This window comes from Phoenix dactylifera, chromosome 14, assembly GCF_009389715.1.
Source record: "Phoenix dactylifera cultivar Barhee BC4 chromosome 14, palm_55x_up_171113_PBpolish2nd_filt_p, whole genome shotgun sequence".
Taxonomy (NCBI): Eukaryota; Viridiplantae; Streptophyta; class Magnoliopsida; order Arecales; family Arecaceae; genus Phoenix; species Phoenix dactylifera.
In genome coordinates, this window is record NC_052405.1 from 49228 (window position 1) to 73124 (window position 23897).

Consider the following 23897-nt stretch of genomic DNA (forward strand, 5'->3'; position numbering starts at 1 on the left):
GCGTGCATGGTTATAAAAAAGCCAAGAAAAGAGCGAGAGTGGAGATAGAGCACTCTTGGAGAAGGTGAAGGCTCGCCCTTTTTGGCCCTCGCCCAAAATCCCAGGCTCCCCATTCGAACCCCAGAGGAACCGAGCTCCTCTCCGATTTAGTAGCATCTTGGAGTGAGTCTTTGGTGGAGTTCCGAGGGGCGACGAGGACGGTGGAGTGGCGTCCGATGCTTCCGGCGAAGGGAAGAACCGCAGCTCCGGAGGCCGCGAACCCTAATACTGATCGCCCTAAGATGAGTTCTTATGGCCCTCTGATGTTCATTTTCTTCTCGCATTTGGATCTTTGATTATTTCTTGATTGAAAAAGCTGGGTTCTTATCATCTTATGGTCTCTGATTTGGAGTTCTTGCATGTTTGAGGTGTCGTTCTTGTTTGCAAGATTTTGATTTCTTGCATGCTTCGTAGGTTTTCTTGGTGGATTTTTCGTTAGGATTTGGAAAATTGTGTTCTTGGGTGATAATGGGGTTGTTTGGGTTAATGGGTTTGATCTTTCCCATATAAAAAGGCGGCAGCGTTGCAATTTATCTTTTGTTGTTCTTCGGGTTGGGTGTATTAAAATTGAAGGATTCAAAGATGAAGGCTTTCTTTTTCTGTGCGGAGGTCGGGTGATGGATGGAAAGCTCTGATGCGCTCTCTCTCCATAAGAAAAGAAATTTCTGGTTATTTTTCACTGTTTGTTTGGCACGTCATCTGTATTTTGGGTATGCCCGGATATTTGCTTTGGGTTTGTTTGTATTTCTTTTTAGTAGGTTCATTTTTTAAAAAACATGATGTTTTTTTGTTTCTGATTGGTTTTGTTGAAAATATTCATGCGTTTATTTCGTCTGGAAAAAATAGTTTCTGCATGCTTCTTTTTGATAATGTTTAATGGATTTTCTTTAATGTGGAGGCACTAGGATGTCACGTTTTACAAGCTGGATTCTTGGGTATTACTGCTGTTATACAAGTGATCGTTTTATCTTTTTCACATAAAAAGTCGTAAGTGTTACATTAATTTGGAAAACTTGTGACAAGTTGTTTAAATTTGTATCTTTTTGTACTCTATGGGGATGGATGTGTTATAATTTAGGGTTTTAAAAGATCAGTGTTTTCTTTAACTGTCACAGGTGGAGTAAGAGATGGAAGTTTCCGATTTTTGCATATTTTGTGTATTTTGAGTGTACGATCGGAAATTCAGCTTTAGTTTGTAAGTGTTTCTTTTTAGTAGGAATATTTGTGAATAATGTTTTTTCTCAAAAGATACATTCTCTTTGTACCCAAAATGGATAAGTTTTGTTGAAAACAATTGTTTTGAGAAATTTGTTGCCTTGCATGCTTGGCAGGTATTTTTTTGGTGGACTTTATATTAAATTGAAGGTGGGTTGTCAGGTTTTAGAAGTTGGATTTTCCGGTGTTTATGTCATTGCTTGAGAGACTGTTTGATCTTTTTCTATAAATGGTTGCCGATGTTGCATTCAGGGATCATGTTGGGATGCTTATTTTTAGGTTTGGAACTTGTCTTTTTGTGTTCTTTGGGGATGGATATGTGTTAGAACTTAAGGTTTTAAAGATCAGGGTTTTCGTTATCTGTGTATCTGTAGAGCTATGGTGACAGGTAGAAATCTCTCTCTCTCTCTCTCTCTCTCTCTCTCTCTCTCTCTCTCTCTGTGTGTGTGTGTGTGTGTGTGTGTGTTTTGGATTATGAGCGGAAAATTGGATTCAGTTCGTTTCTTTATATCTGCCTCATTTGCGAAAAAAACATACCGCTTCTTGTTTGTTAGTAATTATGCTTTGTTGATAACATACTTGTCTCATTTTGTGTTTGAGAATATGGTTCATTGCATGCTTTGTACGATTTTATGGTTGATTTGTTGTTAATATGAAGGGAGACGCCAAGTTACAGAAGTTGGATTTTTTAGTGTTAATGTGGTTGTTTGAGTGATGAGTTGATCTTTCCTGTAAAATGAGGTTGTCATGTTGCATGTGGGAATCATGTGAGGGATGTTGTTTGGTTCTTTTTTTTTTTTTTTTTTTGAGGAATCTGAAGTTAACTGTTTTGACAATTTTTTGTTCTACAGAAGATGGGTTTATGAGAACTTAGGGCTTTTATAGTCAGGCTTTTCTTTAGCCGTATAGAGCTAGGGTGATAAGTTGAAGGTTTCTGGTCTCTGTTTTCCTGCACATTTTTTGCATGCTTTCGGACTGGAAATTTTAGGTTTTTGTTTTTGGGCATATGTGCAGAGAAAAAAACAATTATCAAAAAAGGTTTTTGTTGAATCCACAGGGCTGAAAACTAGGGCTTCTCGTTCAGTCTCTACTTGGTCAGAAAATGTAGCACTAGTCTGGGAATCTCCTTCCAAGTGTTAATTTGTGGATCCCGTTGGCTATCTTCAAGAAGAAGTTCAGGTTATCACACTGCAGAGTTATAGCTTTTCTGTCAAAGCGCGCAAACAATTCAGTTTTGGGATATAAACAGTTCTGAGACAATGGTTGCCCAAAATCAGAGCATGCCACTGGGATCCATGGAGGAGGAGACACTGGAAAAATTGTTTGGGAGAGAAATCTTGGGCTTGGCCAAAGATGGATTGGAGGGCTCTCAGGAGGAAAGAAGGATATATACAGAGGTTTTCTTTGAAAATAGGATTAAAGGTAGGAATAGTTGTGATGTTTCTGGGACCATGGAATTTCAACCAGATGAAGGCAGCAAGATGAAAACATTAGGCAATTACAACCGTGAAAGCTCAGTACCGATGTCTTCCGCAAAACGTTCATCTGGAGAAACTTTAAAGCACTTCAAGATGGGTCTTGGGGAAATAGGTGGATCAGGGTATTTTGTGGACATCTCTTCTTCCTGGGCCAGGTCTGATGCTCAGAACATGAATGGGAAGCGACTGAAGCTATCACCTGTTGAGGACTTGAGCTATAAGGATAATGACACAAGACAGAAATTGGATGACACCTGTAATGAATTGATGCACCTGGGTACATCGAATGTTATCCCAAGCATATTTCTTTCGAATTCTTCTGATGTTTGTCAACAAATACCATGCCGTATTGTTGAATCTTTTGGTCAGGGGTTCATATCTAGCTATTATATGATTGATATCCAGTGTACTATGAATGGTTTTGATAATAATGGTGATCCAAAATGTAAAAGCAAAAGCAAACAGACAGGAAGTGATAAGGTTTTTGCAAAAGCTAAATCTGATAGTACTACTGGTTCTCACCAGAGCTGTCTTTTGAAGATTTTCGAGTCAGGCAAACATGTTCCTCTTGGAAAAAAGCCTCTGGCACTGTTATGCATTAACCAACAAACTGAAGAATCCAATATTCCAAATTCAGAGATGGTTGATGCTGCAAAGAAGTTGGCTTTCATTAGGGATCTTCCCAGCTATCTTCGTTCGCATGCACATCATCTTCTGATGGAAGCTGGCTGGGAAATTGAGGTACACAAGAGGAAAGATGGGACAAAAATAGATTTCATTTACAAATTACCTGAAGAAGGACTATGTTTATATTCACTCCCTAAAGCTTGGGTATCATGTGGTAAGATCTTATCTGCTGACACACAGGCCTCAGAAGAGGATGAAAACGGAAGACAGTGGGTCAGTATCGATGAATTTTGGTTTGACTTGACAGATACTTTGGGACACATTGAAAAGGGCATTCAGCAACCAGGAAAGTCTCTATCACTTCTAGACAGGTGGAAGATACTTGATCCATTCATGGCTGTCATATGCATTGACAAAAAGATCCGTGCCCTGCGGGAGGGAAATGCATTGAAAGCTGTGAATAGTGCAACAGTTATGCTTACAGGGAAGGCGAATATGACCTTGGCAGCAAAGGGTGTAGTCAGAGTTCAAGATAACCTTGGGAAACCCGATTCACATTTATTGTGCAGATCAAAAAGGAGTCTTCTGCCAAATCCCATGCCTGATAGCAAGTCCAAGGTGAAAGGAGGTTCACGCATTCGACAAGTATCTGTCCCACAAAGTTGTCACGATTTGAGAAGTAAGCATAAATGTCGTCAAGCAAAGAATAAAACTTATTGTGGAGCAGCTGTACAAAACAGAAGCCTTAGAACCCTCACCAGGCGCATAGGCAAGGGGTTTCATGATGCTAAGGGTTTTCATGGCATTAGTTCCAATGCTACAAGTCTTCATAATAAAACAAATCTATTATGCAGTAACCATAAATCAAGTCAGAGAAAATCATGCATATCTGTTCCCATAAATTTTGCAGAAAATATTCTTTCATGCAAAAAAATCAACTCCGTGGAATCAAAAACACTGGCACCTCATTCTCCTAGATCTGCAGTAGATGCTTGTTTGAATAAATCTGTTGATTCTTCAGCTGAAGAAGGTGGCTTATCTTTGAGTCCTGATGGGAAGTTGCTTGTGGGGAATCAACCTTGTGGAGAAACAACAATTGACGCGCAGATGCTAGTTGTTAATTCTAGAGAGAAGAGTGCATATCAAGGAAGGGATGGGTTCTGTAAGAAAGTGGAACTTGCTCATGAGGATGCATGGAATAGTTTTGTGAAAATAGTTGATCAGCAAGAGAAATTGGAGTCCTCTGTTTTTCTTGGTGGCGGTGTCAGAAAAGGTTTTAGTTGTGAAGAAAGTGACAAGAATGGAGCTGCTTTGGATTGTCCAACCATTTGTGAGAAAATATGCACATCGGTTCAGGAAAAGAAGTTAAATGAAGTGACACAAAACAAGAATTCCTCTGAAGACTCTTGGAGCTTACTGACACAAGAAGACAAGATGTCCTCTGGAGACTCTGGGAGCTTATTCATAGTAAACCGGGCTTCTCAACATCTGATGCCAGAGCAGCAAGTGTTATATCTTTATCCCCAGGAGGGAACTCCTTGTTTTAGTATGGATGATAGGTGTAGGCAACAGCTGTCTACTCATGTAAGTATGCCTGAGACCATGGGAGGAATGAATATGCAGCAGGAAATGCAATCTTCAGTCGATCAATCGAGCCTCACTAGAGGACTTTTTCGTTTTGGCTTAGATGGAAGTACTGTACAAAATGTGAACATTCCAATACAGTGGGTAGAGCTCAATCCAGCCCCCAAAGAAAACCCCAACTTAGCTGAAAAAGTAGTTCCAACAATCTTCTTAAAGGATTCTGAGTATCAAAAGGAGGATAATGCGAGAACCTCAGGAACTTCAGAGTCTGAAATGAGGCAAACTTCTGCATCTATTTCAACTAAAATGGCGCACAACAAGTCTAAGAAAATTTCAGAAGTCGAAGCAGTCAAAGTAACCGACATTAATGTTGCAGCAAAGCCAACTAATAGAAATTGCATGGAGGTGCTTGATCTTGATATTGATGGTAAGGTCCAGAATCATCTGTTTCCAGTTAACCAGGTGGAGGGTCCTGTATTGAGATTGGAATCAACTTCTGACTGCTTAAAGAACTCAGTCTGCCTCAAAAAGCAGTGCTGCAATACTTCAACAATTGGGGTAGGGCATACATCTGCAGTACTGGAAGATGGTTCAGCAATAAAGATACGTAAAGAGCCCCCAAAATCAGAAATCAAGGTAGGCATGCAAAGTAACAAAGACAAAAAGGTTGATGCAATGATGTCTTTGGAGGATGAATCTGGAGGCACTTTGTCAAAAGTAACGGATAATAAGATAGCTGGTGTTCAAAAATCAACAACATGCAAGGATAATGCAGTAGAGGCAAGCTCCAAGATATCCACCTCTATCATGTTATCCCATCCTACATACGATGAAAGTATAGAATTGATTAATGTGTTAGATGATAACAAGCTTCCTTCAGAACATTTTGGTGAGAAGAAGTCTGATGAAGATTTACTTCTTGCCAATGGTGAGTCTCCAGATGTTGGGGACAACCAAGGTGTTATCAAGGCAAAGAAATCTGAATTCCGTAGGGAAAATAGGCATAAGAGATGGAGGGTTTGCCAGTTTGATGATGACGATCTTCTGATGGCTGTTATCATATATAAATATTACTGGTCTAACGGTAGGAAGTCTGCTTCCAAGACAAGGTTGTTGAAATTAAATGCTTTGAGAAAGCTCAAAAGTCGAGGGGGTGGTAAAAAATTACTCATGCAAACTCCTGGAAAAGGTGGAAAACACTCTGCTGATGGGAAACAATTATTCTTAGGAGCAAGAACAGTGTTTTGCAGGTTGATTGATATGGGTGTCATATCTATAAACAATGTCATCCACTATTGGAATCCAAAGAACAATACAGTGGTAAAGGATGGGCGAGTTACTAGGGATGGAATTCTCTGTAAATGCTGCAGCAAGATTCTCTCTGTATCTGACTTTAAGGTTCACGCAGGTTTCAAGTTACAGAGACCCTCCTTGAATCTTTTCACGGGCCCTGGTAAGCCATACACCCTTTGTCAGCTTCAAGCCTGGTCTATCGAGTACAAGTCTAGGAAAGATAATATGCAGACAATGGAAGCTATGGAGGTGGATGAAAGTGATGATAGTTGTGTGCTTTGTGGTGATGGTGGTGAACTAATATGCTGTGATAATTGCCCCTCTACCTATCATCAAGCATGCTTGCCCTCACAGGTTTGTTGTATGCCAGTATGTGCATTTCATTAAATTTATTTAATAGTAAAGTCCTTGCCATGTTTAGGCAATCAGTGAGCATTGATGGCCAATAGTATCCCATCTGCTTGAGTTTGAGGCGCATCTTGGGACCGGATAGATGTCCGCCACATATCCCAGCGTGTACCTCTTCCTTTGCTTGTTGGGCTTTTTCTATATTGTTTGTAACTGTTTTTAATGCTGATTTAGGAAGCTATTATCGACTAGCAGTTAATATATGTCTCCAGTTTCCATCATTCAGTTGTCTGTTGAAAGCATGGCTTATAGTACTGGTGCATACTGGCTATACCATATTGTACCGGTACCAATATGCCTTTCATTACCATACCATGCTGACATACCATGCTGACACATGGTACAGCATCTCAGATCTGCTGTGCCAGCACCAGCAGGCATACCACATGGCTATGGTATCATTCTCGTAGTTTCATCTTGCTCTATTTATTTTTATATAGTATCCTCTATGTTAACTTCAAAACAATTATGAATGTGGGACTGCACAGCCTGTAGATTTGAGGATCATGATTAAATAATTCTGTCAGAGCGAATGTTTATGCATTATCATAGGAACAAGAGGCAAAGTTGAATCATCGAATGAAGTGAATGAGCATATTAACTTGATATTGAGAACTATTTAATGAATTGATGTCGTAGTGGATGACTGTTTTTTGGTAACATTTCATTGATAAACTAGTGAAGCGAACAGTGGGAGACATGCACATGTTGTTCCTGTTACATATTCATGATTGGCATGAATGTCATCCCTGTTAATGTTATCTTTGATTTGCCTCAATTATTCATTTTATTTGTTGAGAGAAAGAAGCAACCATCATCATGTATTATCAATTAACAGCAGGCCTGTATGCAGACCAATCTGCTTTAGTCTATTCTTGGAGATATTCAGTTCATACTCTAGTTGATTTCTAAACTGTTATTTATTTATGTATTCGTCTGGAACTTCATCATGGAGCTGGAGAAGTTACCTGAGGTGACATCTTGCTTGAATCTTGATTGCTAGTTGTTATCATGACAACTCCAGATGTAGCTGAAGTTTTGAAACATGCTTTTTCAAGACCTGTTTGAAATGTATTTTGTTTATGAAACAAAAGTTACTCTCTTGGCAGCTTCTGCTGATGTTGTCTTGTATTTTATTTTACGGGCTTTCTTAGCTTTCAGCATGTAGGCAACCTTAATCCTGTTTCTGAGTATTAATCATGTGCCTGTAGTGCAAAGCGTTATGTTGCAGAACAAGCTTTAGTTGCTTTCTTCCCTTATGGCAATTGAGTCAGTTAATTTGTTTTGTTGTTATCTATCAGATTGCATAAATGTCTAATTTGCTACCCTTTTGCCATTTATATCACCTGGTGATATCCACCACTCAAGCAATATTTTCATCTAAACTAAACATAATGCAAACCCCATAAGGCAGTGGAAGAAGTTCTTTCATGCCATGAGGCTGGTTACTTCTAATAAATTAAAAAGAATAGTAGTAAGCACCCAAGACAGCACTCTCTCTCTCTCTCTCTACTCCCCTTACAAAAACTTGAAGTATACTATCCATCCACAATCATTTATGGTCACAGCTTTCCACAGCAAGCCTCCTAGTTCAATTCTACATGTACCGGTGTTCCACTTTATGGGCTTATTCCATTACATTCTTTTTGTTTTACATATATTGGTGATAGCTTAACATATTAGGCTAATTAAGTATGCATTATATTGCAGGGGCTCCTTAGACTCCATTGTATGAACATTTGATCTTTTTGAGTTTTCAATGGTTGTAGGCGTGATTGATTTATTACTGTCTCTTTGTCTCTTGCATCAGGAGCTTCCAGAAGGCAGCTGGTATTGCCCTAAATGCAGTTGTGAGATATGCGGGGATGTGGTTAATGCTATGGAGAATTCGAGCACCGTGGCTGCTTTAGAATGCTCACTATGTGAACGTAAATGTAAAATGCTTTAACCTTTGGATTATGAACTGTATTATTAACTTTTAAACTACTAATAATCTGGATTTTTTAGTGGATGGATCCATCTTTCCATTTATAAAGACAGGATCTTGTCACAATTTTGTTGTAATATAAGCATTATGAAGTAAGAAGTGGCTTCGCCGTTTTGACTACAAACACAATATGGTGGCAGTTATTAGTGTATCAGCTCAAACTGATTGCTTTTGGTGGTATTCAAGTAACACATGTGAATATTTACCAAAAAAAAGTATAACAGGCACGAATTCCTTTAAGTATAGCATCTTCCATGTTTGAAGTGCCTCCTTTGTTGGCTTGTCCATGCAATTTTATGCAACATTTTTGACAACTCACCTTGTCCTTAATTGGTTTCCTTCTTTGCTTGATAGCTCACGCAGACAAACATGTAGGTGTTTATGTAGGAATCACATGCCACATTACCCAAGCAGCGCTTAGGTCAAGAACTAATAATGTGAGGAGTGAGGACACATATGTTGTCTCCTTTAAGTATAGCATCTTCCATGTTTGAAGTGCCTCCTTTGTTGGCTTGTCCATGCAATTTTATGCAACATTTTTGACAACTCACCTTGTCCTTAATTGGTTTCCTTCTTTGCTTGATAGCTCACGCAGACAAACATGTAGGTGTTTATGTAGGAATCACATGCCACATTACCCAAGCAGCGCTTAGGTCAAGAACTAATAATGTGAGAAGTGAGGACACATATGTTGTCGCCCGATACCTTTATGAGTCATGCAGGGCCCATCTTATGGTGAATTTTGCTCATGAGGCCCGCAAGTGGATCAACAGTTCAATTGGGTGATTTGAAGGTTAAAATCTTGTAGCATTTGGAAGTTTAGAAGGTAATTGTTCTTTATGGGATATTTACTTGGACAGTTGGAGTCTTTTTTAAGGTCACGATAACAGAATCAGATTTATTCTAGTGGAAGCTAAGTTGGTATCTGACCTAGGATTGAGATTGCATGTAAAGCTTTATATTCAGATAAACAGTTTAAGATACATGAAACCTTTGAGAAGTACTTTGACTAGGAAGTAATTCTTCCAGGCGCTAGTAACATGGTTAGATACTTAGATGTCTCCAGCAGGGAGAGTGTGATGTCGTAGTATTTTTAGCTCATTTCTCTCTACATTTTTTGTTATGCCTTGATGCCTTCTTCAGTGTTCTGATGATTCTCAGAAACTATGTTTGGTGGGTTTGGCTCTTTGGCTCTTTGGCTCTCCATCTTTGCTTGGTTTTGCCCCAATTTTATTGCTGATAAAATTACTGATGGTATGCTCTCATAGTAGATCCAAAAAATATTAGAATGGAATATGATCTGGTTGAAGAAACTTGGATAGATTAATCTTGTAACATCTTAATCGAAGCACAGAATAAAAGTTGAAAACATGTTATGATGAGGATATGGCCTTGTGATAAGTGGACAAATTCTGTAAGGGCTATAAATAGATCGAGAAAGACTTGCTGGTTCCAAGTTCTTCATGTTTGTTAAATCGATGGGACTGGGCTTGCATCGTCATATAAATGTAGGGCTTTGCGCTTGACATGATGAGACCTGAAGATTTGGGATATCAGGATTTAAAATGAGGCCACTTGGTTCTGCGAGGTCTTCTGGATTCCTAATTTTATAGATAAGACCTATTAATTATGGTTGTAGCATTTCTATACACATTTTGGTATGTCACTTGAAGTGGCAAGGAGGTAAAGATTATCAGGGGGAGGTTATGTAGATAGGATCTCTTTGAGATTGATTTATCTCTTCATCAAAAGGTGTGTTTTTTTTGGATGTGGTACCTTTTATTTAATTCGTGATTGTTTAATTAATGTATAGTTGAAGATGACTTTGTTGTGATACATTGAAGATAGCAATTTTTCTTTTAGCAGTCAGTTTTTTATTGGGTTGTGGAGAACAATCACTTGAAACTTATCTTCTGTTGATCCTCAGAAAGACAGAAACCCTGTCTATCCTTTAGTCTTGCAAGACTTTGTTGATAAACAAACCTGTCAATTACTTATAATACTACACTAAAAGGCATGGTTTGCCATATACTGGCGTGTACTGCCCCGTACTAGGCGTACCATACCATGCTGGTACCGAACCGGCACTCGGTATGGGAGGCATGACAAGACTCAGAACACTGAACCAACCTCCATACTAGATGTACCAATACTATACCATCATGGTACCAGCACGGGGTCTGATACCAAGATGGTGAATCTTACTAAAAAGTTTTCTTGCAAGCATTGATTGATTTTTTTGGTGACTCAATGGTATAACAGATTCAGATTTCTTTTAACTTAATTTTAACATTACATTTTTCATCATGATTTCAATAATTTAGTACTATCATTGCAGATCATACCAAATGTATAAAGGAAATGATTGCATGTAAAGGGGAAGTGGAATCTGATACTTGGTTTTGTGGACAAAGTTGCCAAGAGGTATGTTTCAGTTAAGATTTAGAATCTTTTGCTTTCTGCATCATGGTAGATAATCAAAAAAAATCTGAATTTTGGAGACAAGAAAAAGAATAATGTTGCAGAACATTACTAAAACTGAACTATAATACTCAGAATCTAGATACTTGCATGTTTCATTTTATATATAGCTGAATCATGATTAATTATAAAATTATTGACTCAAATCGAAGAAATACAGCAATCATTTCATCATGCCAAATTGAACATGGGAGTGGTATATGGTGGTCCATTGTTGGAAATGCTGATAATTTTTTGGTCATAAAAACAAGGATATTTCATTCATACAATGTTTCAGAAGGAAAAATGAAATAAACTTGGAAGAACATTGTTTCAAATGCATTGGGCACAGCCATGCATAAATATTTGCTAAGATCCACTTGCATGCAGATGCTGCAGTCAGGCATGCCGAATGAGCATTCCATGTAGAAATTGGTCAGATCTAAGAAATAAGTAGAACAACCATCTTAGAACAACCAAATGAGCAAGAAGTAGATTATAACTAGTGAAGAAAGCAGTTTGGATCTTCATTGAGCATATAGGTATAAGTGGTGTCTTCTTTAGAAGCTAGAGGTGGCCTTAAAGATCTGGGGCTGGGTTGTTGAGTAGGAAAGAATGTGAATGACTGTTGTCTTTTAGAAGAAGCTAAAAGTGCAGGGCTAAATGGAAAAGCAAGGTGGGCACTCACTGGTATAGGAGGATGAATTCTTAAATGGGGTAACATAGGAAACAGTTGCATTCCGTCCAATAAAAGTGTGTATTTTACATGACTTAAACAAAAGAGACTTACAATTATTCTTAACTAAAAGCAGTGATAGTGCAATACAACTATATGATGTCTAATTTGGTTGCTGATGTGGCTTCAACTAGGGGTGGAGATTGAGTGAGTTGGGGCAAGGAGGTCAGCCCAAGCCCAACCTGAGACCCTCAGACCTCTTCCAGAATCCAACATGACCCTCAAGCCAAACCCAACCTAGCCTCATTTTTTTGAGCACGGATTCAAAATGGTTTGGTTCAGATTGGGTCATGTCAGTTGGATCAGTTGGTCAAGTCATCTGTAAATGTTCCCCTGCCACATTAATAATTTCTGAAAGTAAAATAAAATGAACTAGGGATGGAAATATATGAGTATAATGTGGATCCCAGTTTCATATAATTAAACAACACTAGTGAGATCTTGGAAAATGAACTGTGTTTAACATATGTATATCATATATTTATGTGTTTGGGTGGGGTTGGGTTGCCCGATATCTCAGGTCAAACCCAACCCAAATTTGAGTCGGATTGGGATTTTCAATTTTCAACTCAAACTCAGCCTAGGTTGGACCTAAACACGCCTAAGCCCGGTCCGCTTTTGGATTGGGCATGATTTGCATTCGCCTTGACCTGCCCAATTTCCACCCCTAGCTTCAACCAAAAACCAGTTTATGTGCCTCATAAAGAAGTACTGTAGATTGCTAAACAACCTGTAGGATTAAAAGTTAGTGCTTTAATAATTCTAATGATTTTCTATGCACGAAAGTAGCAATCAGATGATTTGAGAAGACTAGGTAAAAAATCTAAAATTACAAAATGCCATGTTATACCAAATTTAACTTATTCTAATGGGAATGCACCCTAACTGACTTCTACTGACCATAGACCATTGCAACTGGAAGCAGCATGACTGTTCTTTTCATTGTCCATCTAAAGGTAGTTTGGTTTAGTGACTTGTTCTTGATGAAAACATAAAATAGTAGTAATTGTTTTCTTGGAGCAATTTGAGGAGGCTTGTATATAACTCCAATCAGGACACACCAAATGCTAGATTCTAGAAGATAATATTTCTTGCCTGGTAGTTGTACTTAAATTCTGCTGATGTGGCAGTTCTCTTTTATTTTAGGATGTAGATGATATCGTCATACTTCTGGCTGTATCTTCTGGTCCACATTATTTCCCATTGATTCTGTGCTTCTGTTTTCTGTATGTACCTGTCAATATATGACATCATCACTAATTTTCGGTTTGCAGAGCCTTCTTTCTTTTTTCTTTGTATTTTCTTTTTCTAAATTGAAGCATATTTTATTTTTGGTGGTGCTAGCAGGTTCACTTGGGCTTACGTTCTCGTGTTGGAGTGACAAACTGTATTGATGATGGATTCTCTTGGATGGTTCTTAGATGTAGTCATGGTTACCATAAAGTTCAGTCTGCACAAAAAATTGCACTGATGGCAGAATGCAACATAAAATTAGCGATTGCCTTGACTATTATGGAAGAGTGCTTTCTACCCATGGTAGATCCAAGAACAGGCATAGACATAATCCCTCATGTCTTATACAACTGGGGGTGAGATTCTCTTTTCTTCCTTTCCAAGTTCTACAATTTATTATTCATTTTACTTGAGCCTGCAATGATAGTTCCTGTTATAGGTCTCTCACTCAGGTTACCTACATGTCTTGTCAGAATTCATTAAATTGTTTCAGCAATCCAAACTGAAGGAACAGAAAAGATGAAAAATAGAACAGTTCTAAATTCTAATTACATGGTACCATAATGCCCTATGCTTGTCAGGACATTTTTTTTCCTCATCACTGAAAGCTAGAGACACTATTTTTTGAGTGGACAGTGTACCCTGTAATTATGTGTGCCATAGTGTTAATGGCATCCTGAACCCTCCCACTGAACATGGAGCTGATAGAGGGAAAGTTTTTGTAGGAAGGTTTCGTCGTTTTTTACATTGCCTGTCTTATAGACCATTGTGAGTACAATCCTTTTAATGGATTACCATTATAATTTCGGAAAAGAAGTATGCCACATTTTATGGACTTGCTTTACATACTGTGAGTGTTTCATCTCAAAATGATAAAGGAACACATGGTTTGGTGCATGGAAAATAAAGGATGCAAACATTCTGGGTTATTATGGCACACCGATACTACCTAAGAACAAAAGGTATTTCCCTAAAAATTGGTATTCCAATAGGAGAATCTTTAATTACACTAGTCTTATTGAGTCAAAGTCATGGATCCTACTTTAAATATTGCAAGGTTTGTAACAAGTTAAAAGGATTCTAAGAAACCAATTAGGCTTAGTGTCAGGTTGGTGGAGTTATTTTCATTAAATGGAAATTGATATGGAAAGGACAACTGCTAGTATATCAAGAGCTTCAATTGTGCGCCACAAGAAAGCTATCAAACATGTAAATTGGTAGTTTTACAGATATGTGGGAGAGAGCAATCTAGAGTTTTGTATCCGGAGAGATCATATCCTTAGAACATATTTATGCTTGCTCTCCTACTCTAGTTAGAGATGTATCAACTGTCAATAGTTGATATATAATTAAAATTAAATTATATATGGTTGGTCGAAACTAGGGAAGGATGAAAATTGAATTGGCATTATAATTAGAAGATATTCATAACTGTTGGACTAACTCAGAGATCATGGTGTATGTGTGGACATAGATATTCATTTGGAAATGAGAGATAGGAGGACTCGGACAGGTTTCTGATTCTATCATTTGAGAGATTGGAGTTACATGCAGATAAGGGTGCAAATGAGCCGATCAGCTCTCGAGCTCGACTCAGGTCCAAGCTCGACTCAACTTGACTATTACCGAGCTTGTATCGAACTCGAGTAGATCGAATAGTTTTTTGAATCGAGCTTGAGTAGCAAAATAGTCTGGCTCGAAGGCTCGCGAGCTTAGTCGAGTATATATATTTTTAATAATATTATATTTTGTTTTAACTATATTTTTAAGTTATGACTAAGGTTCAAATTCGAACTCGAGTATATCTTGGTTAATATTCAAATCAAGTCGAGTTGATCTTAAGTATTGCATTTTTTTTATCGAATCAAGTTAGAGCTTAGATATTAAGGATCGATTGATCTCGAGTCGAGTTTCGAGCCTGAGTATTTTAAATTGAGTCGCTCGAGCCTCTAGCTACTTGACTCGGCTCGGCTTGATTGCATCCTTACATGAGGATGCCTCAATCTTGATTTAGGGCCAAACAACATGGATGAATAAGAGATGCTTTTCAATTAGGACGGTATGTAAGTATAAATAACATTTATTCAGGGCAGTTAGAAGACCAGCTTTGTTAAAATCAGAAGTTGGGCGCCAAAGAGTGCACATGAGCTTGGCAAACTGACGATGTTAAGTTGATTATGTGCATGATGAAACAATCGAGTTTGAAGTGTATTAAACTGACAGATAGTAAAGAAAGATGACCATTTGAATTGGTTGGGTCATGGCATACAGATGTGAGATTGCCCTGGTGAGGTGTGGATGTAAGAATCAGGTTGAAAAGCAAGTAAAACGACTAAACGAAAGAAAATACAACCGGAAGTTCTGCTTTATAAAAATCAAAGAAAATTCAAGATTTAAAAAACTGGCACAAGATGTATTTGTTACTTATATATCTTAATTTTCTTTTATGTTTCTTGAATTTCTAAGATAAAATAAAATTTTAACATAATTAAGAAAGAAGGGTAATTATAATTTGCAGTTTTTCAATATAACCTCCCAGAAATGTTCTAGTTATGTTATCAGCTCCACAAGTTAATACTAGAGTAGATAAGAGGTACTATTCTTCTAGCTTGAAACACTGAAATGACACAAATGAACTAACTAGTTCGGTTGGTTGTTCTAGATGCTATTGAGTAAACCCTAGTAGTTTTTGTTTGGGCCAATATTAATCATTCATTAGGGGTTTATCAATATAAAGAGTTGCTGTGTATTTTCCATTAAGATGTAGCCATCATTTTGACCTTGATGATTTATCTAGCATCAAATAGAAGTAAACAACCTTTCACTTGCTAGATTATGTTTTGAAGAAGATGACTGATTCCTTGTGACAAAGGGCTTTCTCAAATGTTGATGGAGGCATGAGGCATCTCGCTATGATTACTATAGTGGGCTGCTATCCTATTAGTCTTTTGGCTTTTAAAATTTATATAATTTTCCTGGTATACTATAAATGCTGGCTTTTTGGAACTTTACAGGTTTGCTGGTGCATCTCTTCATGTATATGTTTTCTGTTAATAATTGTTTTCCTCTTGGTTGTTTTAGCAAATGACTTGTTTCCCAAATTAAGTATTTTTTCAGGTGAGATTTCCATGAATACGTATTCAAATTTATATCATGCTTGCCTTCTTTAACATTCTTTCTTCTTGTGAAGAATTTAACATGTATTGTGATATTGAATGTCAGGTCTAACCGTGCGCGTTTGAATCATAAAGGGTTTTATACTGTTGTCTTGGAGAAGAATGATGAGCTTGTTTCAGTAGCATGTATCAGGTATTAATTCAATTTATAGGACTAGCATCCTTATTAAGACTATGCAGGGTTCTCTACAGATTTTGCTCAATGATTTTTCAGGTTGTAAATTGTTTAGATAGTAGTTGGGTACTGTATTATTGATCGAATGAGTATTATCTACTTTAACAGGTTGCATGTTGGTTGTCTACAGATAGTAACTACCTTCTTATTGTACTAGGATGAGTTTCGAGAAATTTATATTGGAAAATAGAATTTCCATGACTCCTAGATCTGCTTTTTGAGTTTATGGTATCCTGGCTTGTTTTCCAAGAAAAAAATCTACCAGACTTACCAAACAAGAGGATTAAAGAGCTCTATGAAAACCTTCATCAACAAATTTCAGTTTATTTTCTGAATAATTCCTATTTATTATGCTTTCCAATTTGAAGACTTTGATTTGTGGTTCTTCACTCTTTATTCTGAATTAATTGATGACTCAAGATGTAGAAAGTAATTGAGTTGAAGAGAGCATATTTCATTTTAGTTCCATATTGTGACAGTGCTATCTTTCAACAAATAAAATGGTTTGGTGCCCATGTATGGAAGAGTAGCTTCCTTGATTATGTGAAGCAGGTGCAGATGTGAGAACCTATATGGATACGGGTCAGGGAAGCAGATCTAGATAAAGTTAGATAAGGAAGCATCTACGAAGTGGATCACAAAAGTGGTTGAGCACCCTAGGTAAGTAACTTCTTTAGTGGGTTGTGGGACAGTAAGGAGTAATCAGGCTCTCCGTATAGGGATTGAGCTTTGAAGAACCATGCAGAAGCCCAAGCTTGTTATAAATCACAATTTAAAGGATCAGTACAAAGTCTTTGTCCATATATGTGATTAATCAAATAGTTTCAACTTATTCATTAAATTGTGAAATGGATGGAAGGTAGACTGCTCCTGGACCTTGAAAGGAGGAAAAAGACAGGTGAATCTTACTTGCAGATAAAAGCACTCTGAGAATAATGATGTAGTAGGAAAACTTCAAGATTAAGTGATTGAAGGTCAAAATCATGCTAAATGTTCCTACGAAATTGCTTGTGCAAAACATTTAGTTGTAAATGTATAATTTGGAAGTTAATGGTCAAAAGAGTTTGCAAGTAGCAGTTGTGGTGGATGCATGGTTGTAAGATTTTTATATCCTCGTACAAATTGGGAATGTATGTCTTATGGGCCTGAGGAAGGGTTAGAGACAATTAAGGAAGAAGTGACAAGAGTTGTATCCTGGTTAGCGGAAGATTCTAAGGCTGGATTATGAAATGTCTTGCATTCAATGTCATTATGGAGGAGTTGATATATGTTCTAGCAAATCTTGCATGAAATTTAAAGCTGCATGGGAGATTCAATGCTACATTTGTTTTTTTACTGCTGAGAATGGGGCAAAACAGTGAAGAATTTTGTGCCGCTACTTGGGAAAGGAAGTTATTTAAATAATTAATTAAAGGGAGAATTAGGGGAGGTAATGTCATAGCAGATCAATCTACTAATTTAACATATTTGCATGACTAAAGCAAACTGAAATCCTGGGCAGTATTGAAGATGAATGAGGACCTTCCTTTTGAATTGGATCATAACAGATAATTTTCTTATGAATATGTTCTGATTCATTATAGCTGTCCTGTCATCACGTGAAAACATTTTTGCATCAATTCTCCTGATGTAAACCTGCCACTCACATAGTGAAAACAAACCCTGTTAGAGCTCATGTGATAAGCCTGTTTGAGGCCTTAGGGGGTGGCATTGGAATGATAAGCACGACATGGTATTTGAGAATGATGGTGACCGGTATATGGACTATTGCTAAAAGATCAGAAAGAAGTCTTCTTTAAATGATTTACCCTTGATTAATCATAGCAATGACAACTACTTTTAGGACGGATTTTTCGTACCTACCGGGAAAAATGTTTAACACGCAATGGATCTACCAGAATAAATTTCAATTTTACAAATCCAGTTGCATAAGGGGCTTGGTGACTGTAGAGGGAGGAAGGTAACCCATTTGCACTAGTAATCAAAGATGGAGCTCTGTTGTAACTTCTTGATAACAGGTAGATGAAGAGTTGTCTCATCAAAAGCCTTAAGCAAACATGAGAGTGAGTAGTACATGAAATAGTTCAGAAAGAAAATAATGGCTAGGAAAAACAAGGTCGATTCAGTTCCGAGGCCAATGCTCACATAAAATACAAGCAGTAGGTGATGTTAAGAAGTAGAACCAACACTCTTTTGAATCGGATCATGAAATATGATCATTGCTTTGCTATCATGTGAATAAGGAGACACACATTTCTGCAAGATGTGCATTGGGAGTGAAGACCATAGACATCTCAAGGAAATGATGGAGAGATGTAGGTGAATCTAAAGGATGAAAGCACCTGAAATGTGTGCAGTACGTAACTTTCCCATGGTTGTAAAACAGCAAACATTCACAGGTTTTATTGTACTGACAGTCATTACTTTTTTGCATTTAATAAGTAGAGATGGAAGAATGGAACATATGCAATCAAAGATATATTAAACTGTTGTCAAGTAGACTTATGATGACAATGCTAAAAGATGGAACATAGTAAGAAGAAGAGTAATCTTTGATGGTAAAACCTATGTACACATGGCTCTATATGCAAATTGTAGGTTATGATATTGGAAAAGGTAAGGAACATGCAAAATCAAGAATCTGATGAAATTTTCTTTTAGCCACTTAAATGCATGCAAGTTGAGCAGAATATGTTGCACAATATCACAAAAAGCTTCTATAATCAGGACAATCTGATCTGCACCATTGAAGTGAAAAACTTTGATGGAGACTGATTACTGCTTATACATTGTACTGATGACTTCTATAAGCAGGTGGTAAGTTGGAAAAGACGTGATTACAAAGGATGCATCTGGTTTGCAGGAGAAATTTTCTCTAACTGGAATGTTTTTCTTGGGAGACTGATGTCTGGGTATATGATGCTAGGAAAATGGTTTTTGCATGTTTGGTTGAGCATGGAAAAGTGGCATATTCCAGAGTGGTTTATGTTTGGTTAAGTATCTACTTTCTGAAAAAACTATGTAAAATACCTGTTATGCCCTTAATAAAGGGAATTACCTTACTCCATTCTATTAAAAAGCTCAAGGGTACTAGTGAAAAAAAATATCCCAATTCCCAGCTAGTGGGAAAGTGACTTTCTTATGTCCTATATGGGTTTTTCTTTCCCATGACATATGGAAATCTTATTTCCATTCTCATTTCTCTCCTTTGAAAACTCCAACCAAACATGAGTCATTTTTCTATTTTTTCATTGACCACACTTTCCCTCTTCCTCTTCCCACGAACCAAACAAGTCCAAAGTGAATCTTGTGTAATCAACATATAAAAACTATGAGTGTCCCCCTTCGAAAAGCATGCATAAAATATGAGGTACTGGAGTGCATCAGATCACCAGGTTATCATTTATAGGTTTTTGTGCTGGAAAGTCTGCTGCATATTAGTTACCCTGTCTCCGAATAATGCAAAGTGGTTACTTGATATTGCAAGTATGCTAGGTAATTAAGATTCGGAGTCAAAGCATAGTAAGAAGGTTTTCGCTTTTCAGTTTGGTGATTGAAACTTGACCAAATCTACCATGTCATAAACAACCTGAGAAGCACAAAAGGAAATCTGATTAGGAGTCATGAGGATTCTCTAGGTGATATAACCACTTTGAAGTCCTGCAGTTCTTTCCTAGGCCTCCATGCCACATGATACACCAAAACAAAAGAAAAGATGTACATTAGTCAAGACTGCAAATTATCCAGGGGATATTGAAGTTGTAGATAATTGGAGAGCATAATGAACTTTGTATTCGCAAGCAACTGGAGGGCACTGTGATGAACCAACTTTTCCTGATATGTAAGTAGTAGTATCAGTAGTATTAGCAAGAAGTACCCTCATTTGTTAACCTTCATCATTATCGAATTACTGCTACTGTCTTGATTTATGTTCTTCGACCTTCTCTCATTGCTCTTAGGAAAATCATTCAATGATCTTACAAATTGATTATTATTGGATTTATTGAAGCTCTAGAATTAGTATTTTAGAAGAAAGAAGAAATAAATGGAGGTTGTGGTGGTAGATGAACTTCATGGCAAATGAAGGAACACTAAGATTAATATTTAGATCTTGTGATGAAGCAGCATGGGAATTCAGGCTTGGAGATTGCTATTGAGAACCTACAGGAAGGTTTGAAATACCATGGTACAGGGACTTACTGGTCACATATCAGTATGGTGCTCACCGTGAATGATATGCCCCTATAACTACTCATGGTTTGCTGATACAAGGTGGTATGACATGATATGATCTGTGGTACAGTTGGTTTTCAAACCTTGACCTGCAGTAAGATGATTCACAAGGAAAAACTGACTTAATGACCTCAGAATAAAAGATGCATGATGAAAATGAATAGAATTGTCGAGCAGAAATACATTTTATGTAATTCTTTTTCAATAATGATAATGATGTAATAAAATATGATGTACAATGGCATATTATACATGTCCTGCTTATTGATGTGATTGAAATGTTGAGAAATTGTAAGTACTTATTTGAAGAACATTATTTTATCGTTCCAGGTTTGGTAATAACATCAAGTCATCAATTTTCAACTATGTCATTCTGTTTTCCTGCTGGTTTCCTTTTATTTAGTAGATTCTTTTGTCTTCTGTTAAACTATCATAGGTGCCAATGCAGAACAGAAATTCTATTGGCACAAAATCGGAAATTTTATTGTCTGTGTTTAAAAAATATTTCTGTGCAGAGACACAATCTTTTGTTAATGCAAACTTTTCATTTGTCATGCATCTGGTCTTATTTCTTCGTATTTGAATTTATTTGTTCATTGGAGAAAGAACATCCTTCCAGCTAGTTGGACATAATTAACGCAGTTAAATGAATCCAGAGTTTCCCCATAACCATAGTTATTCATTCAGAATACGAAACACTTGATGTGCACCTATATTTCTCGGCAGGGTGCATGGAGTCTTGGTGGCAGAGATGCCTCTCGTTGCAACTTGTACTGAGCACCGTCGACAAGGAATGTGCAGGCGTCTTATTGGTGTAATTGAAGAGGTACTTAGTTTCTTTCAGTTTTTACTAAGTTTTTTTTTTTTTTTGTGCTGCAATTTTTTATTCATCGGAATAACAATGAAAGAGAGAACATGCTTGGCGAATGTAATGCATCTATAAGTGGCTCATTGAAATTGAAGCTCTATGAGTTGCCATTTAAGGCATTGTGCTTAAACCTTGGCTATTAAATGCCTCCATAAACTATATCTGGATACTTCTGCACACCTTATAAATGCGTTGGACTGATTTTGCCATGAAGCTGTAATTTGTATCTATGAAGACTGGATGGCTGTAGATTGTGTAGGTTTTGGAGTATAATGAATGACAAGTTTTTCACAGAAGATCATTTAGAGAAACTCATTTGTATCATCATGCTTCATAGAGAGCTCTATAGAACGAGCTAATTCATCCCCATTAGCTGGAACTTACAGAGTACTGGTTTAACTTCTTCAAAAAGCAAGTTCGTCAAACTAATTTATCAGTAAAACATGGGCTAATGTGATTTTTCATATCCTGCGAGGTCATGCTTGCCATTATTCTGTTACAGTGAATGCGGTATAAGTCAAACAGTTGGACCTGTATAGCTAAGACTATTTTTAACTTTCTAGTCATTTTCCAATGTGAATTTACTATTCTGCACCAGAACATAATCAAGAGATTTTTTTTAAAAAATGTGTGTATTCTGACTTACATGACTCTGCAAGAACAGATGCTGAAATCTCTGAAGGTTGAAATGCTGGTTTTATCAGCAATTCCGGATTTAGTTGATACGTGGACATCAGTTTTTGGTTTTGAACCCATTGAAGATGATGAGAAGCAGCCGCTACATAATATCAGCTTTCTGACATTTCCTGGAACTGTGCTGTTAAAAAAGAGTTTACGTCAAGCTACAGCTAAAAAATCAGGTGTGCATTTTTATTTACTAAAAACTTATGTCCTCTAGGGCTTCCCTCCCTAACTCGCGTGTATCTTTTCTTTCAATAGGACAGCTTTTTTTTTTTCATGCCATCAACATTTCATGAAGTATTCCGATGATTAATTTCATAAGCTTTTCTGGCAATGCAGGAGAGATTAGAGAATTCTATTCAAATAAAGATCAATCTCAAAATTTAGGGGCTTTCCATGAAAAAACTTTTTCAGAAAGCTGCACAAGTCTTCCAGATATGATGTAACTGATACAGAAAGAGAATCGCTGCTACTGGTTTGCCTTGATCTGCCAGTATGAAAACAAGTAAATGGTCCGCAGAAAAACGTACTGGTATCATCTGTTAATAGACCTTTTTCAACAGCTAGAGATTATGAATGCGATGATGCAAACAAATATAAATTCCTGCGTTCCAAGGATAAAAAACTTCAAATATACATGAGATGGATCAGTATCTTTGACAGAACAAGGTGTTCATGCTCAGATGCCAGTTGCCAATATGTTTGTCCCCCACATATTCCAATTTTATCACTTTCTGTTTTCCAGTTATGGATAATGAACATCCCACCACCCCAAGCTTTGACACAACTTTAAGTGATCATGAGACAGAAATGCGTCACAGAATGTCAATATTCATATTAAGGACAGTATTGCAGATGTCTCCGCCAAAGGATGCACAGTGAATCACTGTGAAGGTGGCAGCGGTGAACCTAAAAGCATTATTGAAGTGATAGAAGGTATATATGTAACAGTGTGGAACTGGCCTAAAATTTCCTTTGTTTGGAAACTCCTGACTTGAATAAGTTGATGCTGGGTGAGCTTGATGATACTGGAAGTTCTGTAGATGGCTCCTCCAGTATATGCAAACATAAAATGTGGTTCTTCTGGTGGAAGCCTTCCAGTTGCCAATGGATGCATCGCAGGGAGCATCAATGCTGATGTAATGCTGCCGACTTTATGCATCATCAAGAGCATGCAAGTACGATACCAATCAAGCGGGGAAAGTTTCATTATCAGAATGTGCTTCCAGATGTCAAGTGATTTGTGATATATCTGCAGAAAAGGATTTAAGCTTGGAGAAAGAAATTTTCTAAACTTGTATGGAAACTATGGAGCGAAACTGGTAAGATTAATGAAAATAGTGGACAATCCTCAAAAGAACGATTGTGGTGGGCTTAGCAGAAATGGACCTAGCTTTTTGTTAAGGTAGACCTTCAGTTTCAGAAGATGAAAGACCTCTCAATTCTTTGCTGGAAAAATACCAGAAAACTGGTGAGATGGTTTGCTATATTGAGCTTCTTCAGCTGAGATTGTGAGCTTCCGCAGAAATGGTTATTCAAAATGTAAATCTCCCGCACATCTGGGGGAGCCTGCGAGGAAATCTCTCAAAATGTAAAAAAGTTTTTTTTTTCTTTAGCCAGAGAGAGATGGAAGAAAAGAATAACATGACATAAACAGCTGCTTTATACTGAACTAAGAAATCGTTGTTTGAATCTGCATTGCAA

At 37.3% G+C, this 23897-nt stretch overlaps 1 protein-coding gene across 1 annotated transcript; it reads left to right on the forward strand.

Annotated features, from left to right (window-relative positions):
- Positions 1 to 1675: 1675 nt before the first annotated feature.
- On the forward strand, positions 1676 to 23891 carry LOC113462352 (increased DNA methylation 1-like). Its single transcript, XM_026802316.2, has 8 exons — positions 1676 to 6590; positions 8455 to 8578; positions 10970 to 11055; positions 13175 to 13416; positions 16283 to 16369; positions 21371 to 21470; positions 22177 to 22372; positions 22533 to 23891. The coding sequence occupies exons 1-8, from the start codon at positions 2514 to 2516 to the stop codon at positions 22637 to 22639; spliced, it is 5019 nt and encodes a 1672-aa protein (XP_026658117.2). The 5' UTR covers positions 1676 to 2513; the 3' UTR covers positions 22640 to 23891.
- Positions 23892 to 23897: the final 6 nt, after the last annotated feature.

What these genes read in the sequence shown, in the direction of transcription:
- LOC113462352 (XM_026802316.2), top strand. Translation starts at nt 2,514, where the DNA reads ATGGTTGCCCAAAATCAGAGCATGCCACTGGGATCCATGGAGGAGGAG. An exon ending in CATGTCTTATACAACTGGGG is followed by an intron (nt 13,417 to 16,282) that starts GTGAGATTCTCT and finishes ATTGAATGTCAG; the next exon opens with GTCTAACCGTGCGCGTTTGA. An exon ending in TTATTGGTGTAATTGAAGAG is followed by an intron (nt 21,471 to 22,176) that starts GTACTTAGTTTC and finishes CTGCAAGAACAG; the next exon opens with ATGCTGAAATCTCTGAAGGT.